The sequence below is a fragment of the Crassostrea angulata genome, chromosome 1 (genome assembly GCF_025612915.1).
Source record: "Crassostrea angulata isolate pt1a10 chromosome 1, ASM2561291v2, whole genome shotgun sequence".
In the NCBI taxonomy this organism is placed as follows: Eukaryota; Metazoa; Mollusca; class Bivalvia; order Ostreida; family Ostreidae; genus Magallana; species Magallana angulata.
Window position 1 is genome coordinate 13,824,582 of NC_069111.1, and position 10,883 is coordinate 13,835,464.

Consider the following 10,883-nt stretch of genomic DNA (forward strand, 5'->3'; position numbering starts at 1 on the left):
CGTTCTGTTACAATGTATATTGTTATACCCCTGTAAAACAGTTACTATATAACTCTATACGAAAAAAAGTCCGGCATTTTGACTGTTGGACTGGAACTGTTAGACTGGAAGTGTTAAAATCGACTGTTAAAAAAGACTGTTGACCAGTGACGTCACATTCCACGAAAACGTTTTATTGATTAGAAGGGTATAACAAAAAAGTTGTTGACTGTGTCTCGGGCAAGACACAGTCAACAACTGTATATTGGTATACTGTTAATCGATGTTGAACTCTATTGTGTTTGAACTATAATGCGTCCCATTTTACATTACGACCCGTACAAGGGTTATCAAACTAAATGATTGCGAAGTCTTAATACGATCGAACTATTTAGTGCTATTATCTATGTGAAAATAAAAAATACATTGAAAAAAAATAAACTATCAAAATTTGATTTTTTGACGAAACAAAAAGTAAAAAACAATTTAAACACTTTAGAAAACGTTATCAATAACAAAGTAGTCTATACGAAAAATGGCTGACATCATGGAACACCTTAGGCGACCTTATCTTTAAGTGCATTTAACCCATACAAATATGGACGTTTTAGTCAGTATGTTGTGTTTCAAAATTGCCATCTTTCTCTGTTCGGGAGTGAGTGGATTCCTGATCGATAGCTCGAACAGTCCACTCAAGAATCCAGTCGCAACACAATCCTCACATAGAAGTAAGTGCATTTTGATGTCGTTGATTTCAAGTGAATATTGTTTTATATTTATGATCAAGGATTCTTTTTCACGTGGAATAAATCATTATACCCGTACAGGCAAAAATCGTACCAAAATTGTCGAAACTTAGGTTGATTCCATAGTTGTTTATTACGCTATTAATACATATACACAACTTGTTAACATAATTTTATCAATATCAGTGTTTTATACAAATTTTCACCTGTAAAACAGTTGGTAAATCTAAAAATACCTTTTACAGATGTTATGTATTTAAAAGTACATGTATATATCGTTTTTCTGTTATTTGTCATTTAGATTAAGTTCAAGAAAAATATATGCATTCATTCACGGGTATAGAATTTTTTTCGCATTTTACTATATTTGAAATAAATTCTGTTTTGTTTAGACTGCAGTTTGATAGAAGCAGATGTTGTTTTTCTTCTTGATGCATCGGGAAGTGTTGGCTCGGCTAATTTTTTCCAGCAACTAAATCTTGTGAAGACCTTTGTTGAAAACTCTAATATTGGGCCTTCAAATGTCCAAGTCAGTGTAGTAACTTTTTCAACAAGAGTTCAGGAAGTTTTCAATTTGAGCAGATACCAATCAAAAGAAGCACTTTTAAGTTCTATGAACACAATTAAATATTCAACTGGGTCCACTCATACATCTGAAGCAATCCTTTACGCTGTCCAGCACAGTTTCACTCATGCGGCGGGAGACCGTCCACTAGTGCCTAATTTCTTATTTGTGGTGACAGATGGACACTCAACCTTCCCTTCACACACAACAGGGGCGGCGAATCTTGCTCACCAAGCTGGAATAATAACATTTATAATAGGCATCGGAAGCTCTGTATCAAGACAAGAACTTCAGGATATCGCAACAAGCCCTCAACACGTTTTTCAAGTCCCAGATTTTAATGTTCTTTCTAAATTACATAGTGAGCTGACAACAAAGATATGTGAAGGTATTTTTCTTTTTACAGTACTTAATACATACTTTATCGTTTAAAGTTTGTATCCTTCATTAAAATCATTAGTCATATAGCTAACTGAATTGACAATTCAAAATACTACAGCATCGATGGTGTCATCAACTTCAACTTCCAGAATCAAATTTATTAGAACATTTAAGTTTAATGTAACTACAAAAAAGAAGTTTTAATCGTAACAAATGCATAGAAAATGCATGGAAATGGCAATTTGGGTGATACCAAATTCTATATTTTCTTGAAGTGAAATGATATGCTTAACCGACCTATTGGTTTCTAAATTTGTTCGTCGACATACTTTTACAATTCTACTTATTTATAACAAGTTGGCATTAAGCAAAACTATCGACAGTTGATTAAGAACGTCAGTAGTTTCCAAATTTTAAGTTTTGAAAATTCACTTCAACTAAGATCCCGTCCGTAATCTCAAAATCACATAATTACGCTTCGCGCGCTGTTTCAGCATCGTCATGAAAAATGTTTTCATAAAATGTTTTGAAGCATTATCCAGCAGTGTTTTATGCGCCAACAAATTACCAAGGTGTGAGGTCTACGGACGCATAGTATGTTTATCATACTTCACATGGGCCAAAGTCAACTGTATAAAATGTTGTATAAACATATCAAATCTTTCTGCGACAAAAATTACAGTATAGTATTTTTTTGTAAAGGTGATATAACCAATCTGAGAGTTTATTTTTAAATGAAATTTTGATTCATGTTGAAATCTGTTTTTGTAAAGTTGGAATATATATAGGAATTTAGAAATGCCTGTACGTCTTTTTTAATGTCCCAGTTGTAATATTTTCTTGATAGTCCCAAAGGCAATTTCAACGACAACAATCACGAGTACAGCAATTGCGTCATCAGTGAATGGTTTGTATTACGTCATATCTTCATGAACAATTCTTTACAAAAACATTTATCATTTGATTAAGAATCTAGGAGAGTTGCGACGAATTGCTTAACATGTATCAGACTTTATTTTTGTGAATTTTGTCTTCTTTAAAAATGTACAGAAAGAATGGACAGAAGGTAACTTACTATAATACAAATTCAATTTCGTGCCGATTTAGCTTCGCGATTAACTTGTTATAAAATAATTTGCATTGCACTTTTGATATTATCGGAAATTATGTAAAATGTGTTCACTGAAATGGACTTATAAGGGTCTCCAACACCCCGTGACTTCTACTTTTTATTAAAGTACCTCACATCATGGCGATGTTAAGCGATTATGAAACTTTATATAGCAAAAGTTAGCCTCTATTAAAATTTAAAAAAAACCCCACCATTTATACCTTTAATATCTCTCATTGTTTATTGAAATACATGCATTATACATAAATTTTTATATAATTTTCTTTATGAGATGAGTTAGCTAGAAATTGGTATCAAGCAAAACCATTGTATCACCTGTTGATTGTGAACGACAGTAGTTTCCAAATTCCAAGTTTTTAAAAAAAATGTACTTTTAGATTCTTAATATCACGCACATAATAATGTTTCATGCGCTGTTTTAGAATCAGCATGAAAAAAATTTCATAAAATGTTTTGAAGCATTATCCAGCAGTGTTTTATGCTCCAACAAATTACCAAGGTGTGGGGTCTACGGACGCACAGTATGTTCATCATACGTCACATGGGCCAAAGTCAACTGTCCACTCTATTGCGGCTTCTGTACCGGTAATGCATTTGTTCTTAAAACAGAAGACGCATCAGATGTTTTCTAAACATATAACATTTTGAGCGACAAAAATTACAGCATAGTATGTTTTGAATCTATGTCACAATAAAGTTCTACAAAATCCTTTTTAGCTCACCTGAGCCAAAGGCTCAAGTGAGCTTTTCTGATCACAATTTGTCCGTTGTCGGTCGTTGTCGTTGTCATCGTCGACGTTGTCGTTGTTGTAAACTTTTCACATTTTCATCTTCTTTATAAGAACCACTGGGCAGATTATAATCAAAATTGGCAACACTATCCTCAGATAGTGTAGATTCAAGTTTGTTCAAAGCATTGTCCCCGGGGATAGGGAGGGGCTACAAGAGGGGGATCAAGTTTTACATAGGAATATATAGAGAAAATCTTTAAAAATTTTCCTCTCAAAAACTATCAGGCCAAAAAAGCTCAAATTCAAATGGGAGTATTCTCAGATAATGTAGATTCAGGTTTTTTAAAATCATGGTCCCCGGGGGTTGGGTGGGGCCACAATAGGGTGATCAAGTTTTACATAGGAATATATAGAATAAATCTTTAAAAATCTTCTTCTCAAAAACTAACAGGCCAGAAAAGCTCAAATTAAAATGGAAACATCCTCAGATAGTGTAGATTCAAGTTTGTTCAAAGCATTGTCCCCGGGGATAGGGAGGGGCTACAAGATGGGGATCAAGTTTTACATAGGAATGTATAGAGAAAATCTTTAAAAATCTTCTTCTCAAAAACTATCAGGCCATAAAAGCTCAAATTAAAATGGTAGCATCCTCAGACAATGTAGATTCAAATTTGTTTAAATCATAGTCCCAGGTGGTATGGTGGAGCCACAATGAGGTAATGGAAGCAGATGCTACATGTGTATACATGAAATATACAAGGGGCAGGAATCACAGGCAGTAGGTTGGTATGATAGAGGTCGGGTCTGCTTCTCACTTTATTGCGAATAGTTAACTCCAAAAGCAATTTTTGAGTAAACCCAAAGTAAACCCCGAGTGGACCCAAATTTTCAAAAAGTAAACTCTAAGTAAACCCAGAACGTAAACCCGGGGTTTAGTTGGGGGGTTTACTCTGGTGTTAGGTTGGGTCTGATCGGTATCGGTATTGTAGTGTAGATTTAAGTTTGTTCAAATCATGGTCTCGGGGATAGGGAGGGGCTACAATTGCGGGATCATGTTTTACATAGAAATACATAGAGAAAATATTTAAAAATCTTCTCAAAAACTATCAGGCCAGAAAAGCTCAAATTAAAATGGGAGCATCCTCAGATAGTGCAGATTGAAGTTTGTTAAAATCATGGTCCCCGGGGGTACGTAGGGGCCACTATTGGGGGATCAAGTTTTACATAGGAATATATAAAGAAAATTTTTAAAAATCTTCTTCTCAAAAAGAATTAGGCCAGGAAAGCTCAAATTTAAGTGGAAGCATCCTCAGATAGTGTAGATTCAAGTTTACAAAATCACAGTCCCTAGTAGTAGGGCGGGGCCGTGATGGCGGTTTGAATTTTTACATAGGAATATATAGAGAAAATCTTTAAAAATATTATGGGAAAGTTTTCGGTCCAAAACTCAGTCCTTAGTGTGAAAGCACAGGTTATGCAGATTTAAATTTGATGAAACCATGATTCCCTAGAGAAATGTGGGGCCACGAAATGGGGGGAGGGTATATAGGAATAGAGAAAAATCTTCTTACAGGTACAACAACAAAAGGGGCTTGGTATTTACCCCCAAAAAAGGTGGATAAAAATTGGCAGATTTTCAATTTTTTTTAGCAAGATCTACTGTACTTAGTTGTCAAGATATTTTGATACTGTAATGCTAATTTGATCAGAATGAAGGCAATTGTTGCTCAGGTGAGCAATGTGGCCCCTGGGCCTCTTGTTATTTTGTGTTACTTCGTTAACGTTTCTATAAAATATAACAATTTGTATCTAGTATACACCTTAAAAAAGTAAAGTCTGATAAAGAATTGTTCTTCATGGAATGAAAGAAGAATAAAAAACATTTCCATAATGAGATTGAGTTGATTCGAAAAACACAATAACATGTTACATAGATACCATACATGTTTCTATACTATTTGCCGAACAATTGTTACACTTATAGTTGTCTTCGGTGTAGTTGCTCTAAACACAGATAAATTCTTGAATTGGAAAATAGAAGTTATTTCCTTTTATTTTCCTCTTTTTTTTAAAATTTATACCAAATATGTTTAACCGTTTTTTAAAAATGTATACTACATGTATATGTATATATATTTGTTATCAACCTTTATTTTTGGATAGTTTGATAGTGTGAGGACGGTCTTTTGTTTTGTCATTTATTTTAAGATTTATGAGAACGTTTAGAGCATGTGATTTTATACACTTCCAATCATTTGTATTTAGACATAGAAAAATATTTTTTCTTCTGCATGTACAACTATTGATTTTGAATATCCTCAAAACAATTTTTGCAGTTTCAACCATGTATGTGACAATACCTACGAAAGCTACGACTACTTCTATGGACACTACGAAAAGTACTATGTAATCTTTTGTAAAACTGGTCTTTTTTTTATTTGTAATGTACTTATAACTTTGCATGTGAAATCTTGTGGTTTAACTATTGATTCTTGAATATTTTTAGCAATATACAATACCGATCAGACCCAATCTAACACCAGAGTAAACCCCAACTAAACCCCGAGTTTATTTTTGGGGTTTACTTTGGGTTTACTTTTTGAAAATTTGGTTCCACTCGAGGTTTACTTTGGGTTTACTCGAGAATTGCTTTTGGAGTTAACTATACGCACTGAAGTGTGAATCAGACCCATCTTTTATCATACCAACCTACTGCCTGTGATTTCTGCCCCTTGTATACTCCGAATACACATGTAGCATCTGCTTTCAGGGTATACTTCTGATTGGGATTTATTCTCTGTGTCCACTCTGCATTTACTTGGGGTTTATTATGGATCCACTCTAGTAAACCCAGAGTAAACCCAGAAAGTAAACCTAGGGTTTAGTTGGGGTTAACTTTCTGTTAGGTTGGGTCTGATCGGTACTGTAGAACTAATAAGCAATATAACATATATTGCCTTGCACTTTTCATGATTATTTTTTTGTGATCGATTTATGATTAGATAGGTTAATCGAATGATAATGTGGCTGTAGGTCACAACTACAACGACAGTTATTTTCTTTATCACAAGATTGAGTAATTCTGTCTTTTGTGAAATTTCGTTATATGTTCATTAATACATGTATCAGCAGTTTTATTCCAATTATGTAATAATTGAACATTTTTTGATACTCGAGTAAAATATTAGTTTCCATTTCAAAGCATTATTATTCTAATATTAATTTATTCTTTTTACTTGTGTTTCATGTTATCTACATTATGTCCTATTTATTTGATTGTAGCATCTCCAACAACAACACTTCCATCATCGACTACTAAAACAGGTTTGTTCTTAAACTGTAAATACATTGTAAGACACAACATCAATATGTTTTATCTGTATACATTTTATTTCGTGAAATCTGATTGGAAAATTTTTAACACCAATTTGTTTTACCGCATTGACAAATCATGCTGAAAGGAAGCATGTACCATTACCAACTCTTGGTGTTATGTACAGGTGTACTTATTCTTTTATTCAGGCTGTAGAATGAAATGTTCTAAAACACATGATAAAATATTCCTAGTTTTCGGTTTAATTGTGCCATTCATAAAATGATATCAAAATGTAAATATTTGTGCAAATTCCAAAAATATTACTGAGGGAGTCTATGTACGAGGCAAAAAGGTCTTATCCACACACAAAAAAAATATAATTTTTACTTTTGATATTTTTAATTCAAGTCATAAAATCATGTCAATGTGTTAATTTAAGAGTTAACGTGTCCTGCATGTGATGAAAATCTAAACTGTGTTTGGAATCGGGCATGTTTCCATGGAGAAGTTTGCATGATTCGCCAATATCACAACACACCGTTCACAGTGCATTGTTCGAAGGTAGGTCTCAGTAGAATATCGGTATTGAATAGGGCTCTTCTATTGTTAATATCAAGTTCTTAACTAATTTGTATATTCTTAATTCTTAGAAACAAGACTGCATCTTTATGAAGACTTTTGTGAAAGGTGCAGAGATAATGTGTTGCGAGGATCATCAGTGCATCTCCCATATCGTGTCATAGGAGTACAACCAGATACATGAACTGTCAGATATGCTGAAGTTAATGTTTTTAAAATACAAATGGGGTGTTTTATTAAAGTTTAGTCCTCAATTGTTTGCACTTTCCAATCCTCATTAAGCTATTTGTAACTTAAAATTTTTTATCAATGATTATTTTTTTTTGTAATGTATTGTATTTGATACAAAGGTTGATCCAACTGGTTGGCAACGTATGCTATTCAATGGTAAAAATATGCATAAGTGAAAATGTTTTTTTAAAAGAAAGCACGATGCAGTATGGGGAAATCATCGACAAATTTATTTGACTAGGACCCGACATTTACATTTTGCATTAATATTCATGTAATTTGATAACATGACACCATATTTTTTTTTTCATTTTAATGGACAAAATATCGGATCAAGCAGCTATCCAAAATTGAAATTCAATTGAAATTTTTAACCTTTTTATATGCCTTTTTATGTAGAATGTATCTAAGGACTTATAATTACGAATTACAGACTGCATGTTGGCAACAAAAATTGATTCAGCTTCGAGATTTGTCAAAATACACAAAGACAAGGTTAAAGTACTCAGTCTCATGTTAATGAATGAACGCCACATTATAACCAAGCAATAACAGGCACGTCACTGAAATGCGCTTGGATAACTCCAGTAAGAAATGATCGAGATAACAATAAAACTATTCTCTTATCTGTTTCTGAAGATTGATATTATAACCTGTTCCAAGACAAATTTGGTGAACATGAAGGGTTTGTGTACATTTACAGTTTGTCTACTTTTGTCAGGTAAGAACAAGTCTTGTTAAGAAATTTCAAATATATATTCGAGTTAAACTTCCTAAAGATAAATTGATTTACTGGTGCATTATTTGTCACTTGATAAAAACATGTTAATCCCAAACGATTTTCTCTCCTCATTAAATCTGGACAAACCTAGTACATGTACGTATACCCCTCCCCCCTCCAATTCTTTCTGATCTTCCTTGCAAATAATTCAACCGTTCATGTATCTGACCCTTACATCAACTAGATATGCTGGGAGTATTTTATCATAATTCTCCGGTGATTTTATTTTACACTTTTATTTTAATTAAAGCAATAAGATTCTTTTAAATTAAATATATCTTTTAAAATGACATTACAAAGTATTGATAAGTGTTAAAGGATAAAACTGTTCCTAGTCTGACTTCAACCATTCATTTGCTATTTCACCTTTACAGTACAATGTTTTCTTCCACTCAAACACGGATGAATGAAAGATTTATTAATTATTATACTTCTTGTTAAATACTGAAGTCTGATTTGTTTAGACGCAGTTGATAATCGGTTCTATTACCCTCAGCTTTAGCAACACAGTTGGCAACGGGTAACACAACGAATTGTTACATGCGTGTAAATTATGCGCGTACGGTTCGCCGTAGAATTCATTTTATTTCTATATAATTTAATTCTAGTTGTAACGCGCTTTCTGATTGGCTGAAAAATTATTTTATATCGTATAAAGAATGTTGCCTACGTCATAGTAAGACTAACGTAAAAAACGTATCGATACGCCTGACGTTACGTTTGAATTTTGTACAACTTTACGTCATTTTAAAGGTCAAATGACTTTTTTTTATCTACAATGAGGAGTAAAAAAAATTAAATTATAAGCAATGAATTCAATATTTATTAGTTTTATACGATATAAAATGGTTTGAAACAGTTTACGCTTTTTTATAAACCGCTTCGCGGTTTATAAAGCGTAAACTGTCCCAAACCATTTTATATCGTATAAAACAAATAAATATTGAATTCATTCCTTAAATAAAAGCAGGAAAATTTTCTTTAAAAATAAGACATTTAGTATAATAAAATAAATAGTGCCTGTTTGGGAGGGTAACTGTTGAAATTAACACCCCGAGAAAACCATTGTCAACTGACGCGAAGCGCTATTTATATAATAGCATACACTGAAAAGTTTAATTAAGAAGACTTGTTGGAGTGCACGTTCATGTTGATAAGCAAAGATTTTCTAACTCCTAGTCATCATTTGTTATACCACTACATGGTCTGTAGCCGCTGTGATCTCATACTTTTTCATCTCTTAAATTTAATCCCAGATACATGTAGGAAATAATGATTTAACGAGGTCGAGTACAATTTAAGTGCACATGATTTTGTGCATCTTTTCATTTTAATTTATGCAGTCGTAGGGGCGAAGTTATTATGATTTTATTTTTCATCGTCTTTTGATTTAAAATTAACGGTTTTCGCAACGTTTATGACTCTAAATATTGTGATTTTATTACATTTTTCGGGTAAAATGCTAAAATGACTCTAACGACAGCACCAGTTTCCTGCAATGTTAACTATGCATTAAACCAAAGAACATGTTTGACTCGCTTTATATAATAAAGACTGACACATTGAATTTCACAAATCTGATAATTGTTATCTGTGTATTTATCGATGTCACTAAATAACGTTGCAGTGTCTGGCTGTCTGTCTGCCTCCCTGGGATCTTCAGTCTGTGTCGGAAACACCGTGTTCTGTTTCGTGGACCCGTGCATGGTGTCTCGCTGTACCTATCCTGGGGCTCATTGTGTGTAAGTTATACATGTTATTATACGTATGTTTTTAATCTTACACATTTACTTAAATTTACGTCTAAATTTATACTTTTTTGATGTTGTTTACCAAAAAGAACTCACGGTCTTTGAATTTCCAATAGAGCAACCAAGCATTTAATATAAATTCTAATTGTATGAGAAACTGCAGCATTCTTTGTGTGATGCCTGTAGAAAATGGTTGAAATACGTGAATTAGACTTACACGTAGCTTGTGTAGATCTGTTACTCGATTAATCGTAAGGTGACGTTTGTAGGTCTAACTACTGCGGTGGATGTCACGCGTTCTGGTATGACGGTCACGTCCGACTGTCCACGGAGCAGTGTGCTGGTTCTACAGAGAACCATTCTACAACAATGGCGGCCCTGATTCCTCCATTCTGATATTCTCTTACTTAATTTGAAATAATATAAACCTTATTCCAAATCTAATTTTATCAATGACATTGAATAAAATTTATTAGAAATTGTTATATTCTTGTTTTTATCTTCAATTTTGTTTTCAATGTTCATACATATATATTCGTACAAAAATTAGACACGTGAAAAGCTGTCAATGTGACAGCAAACCGGATTTTCTTTAATGTGCACTGTATGCATAATCTGAATTGATAAACACTACCTACCCTATACAGTGAAATGGAGTACCCATATAAAGTATTTGGCCTAAAAATGATTT

General features: G+C 33.1%; 2 protein-coding genes across 4 annotated transcripts; both read left to right on the top strand.

The window, feature by feature from the left end:
• Positions 1-576: 576 nt before the first annotated feature.
• On the top strand, positions 577-7,709 carry LOC128167609 (collagen alpha-1(XXII) chain-like). Of its 3 annotated transcripts, XM_052833420.1 has the most exons (8): positions 577-707; positions 1,118-1,678; positions 2,519-2,578; positions 3,263-3,388; positions 5,871-5,933; positions 6,817-6,858; positions 7,290-7,411; positions 7,501-7,708. In XM_052833420.1, exons 1-8 carry the CDS (start codon positions 578-580, stop codon positions 7,591-7,593), a joined length of 1,197 nt encoding a protein of 398 aa, XP_052689380.1. In that variant the 5' UTR covers position 577; the 3' UTR covers positions 7,594-7,708. The 3 variants fall into 3 exon arrangements, with proteins under 3 accessions (XP_052689380.1, XP_052689389.1, XP_052689397.1); XM_052833429.1 differs by lacking the exon at positions 5,871-5,933 and having other exon boundaries at positions 7,501-7,709; XM_052833437.1 differs by lacking the exon at positions 7,501-7,708 and having other exon boundaries at positions 5,871-5,940.
• A 525-nt stretch (positions 7,710-8,234) lies between these two features.
• Positions 8,235-10,675, top strand: LOC128160080 (uncharacterized). Its single transcript, XM_052823348.1, has 3 exons — positions 8,235-8,381; positions 10,069-10,183; positions 10,462-10,675. Exons 1-3 carry the CDS (start codon positions 8,255-8,257, stop codon positions 10,586-10,588), a joined length of 369 nt encoding a protein of 122 aa, XP_052679308.1. The 5' UTR covers positions 8,235-8,254; the 3' UTR covers positions 10,589-10,675.
• Positions 10,676-10,883: the final 208 nt, after the last annotated feature.

Bases quoted from the DNA above. Each gene is read 5' to 3' on its own strand.
- LOC128160080 (XM_052823348.1), top strand. From the start codon at position 8,255: ATGATCGAGATAACAATAAAACTATTCTCTTATCTGTTTCTGAAGATT. The intron at 8,382-10,068 runs GTAAGAACAAGT...ATAACGTTGCAG, and splicing joins AGTTTGTCTACTTTTGTCAG to TGTCTGGCTGTCTGTCTGCC. The intron at 10,184-10,461 runs GTAAGTTATACA...TGACGTTTGTAG, and splicing joins TATCCTGGGGCTCATTGTGT to GTCTAACTACTGCGGTGGAT.
- LOC128167609 (XM_052833420.1), top strand. From the start codon at position 578: ATGGACGTTTTAGTCAGTATGTTGTGTTTCAAAATTGCCATCTTTCTC. The intron at 1,679-2,518 runs GTATTTTTCTTT...TTTTCTTGATAG, and splicing joins GACAACAAAGATATGTGAAG to TCCCAAAGGCAATTTCAACG. The intron at 6,859-7,289 runs GTTTGTTCTTAA...TGTTAATTTAAG, and splicing joins ATCATCGACTACTAAAACAG to AGTTAACGTGTCCTGCATGT.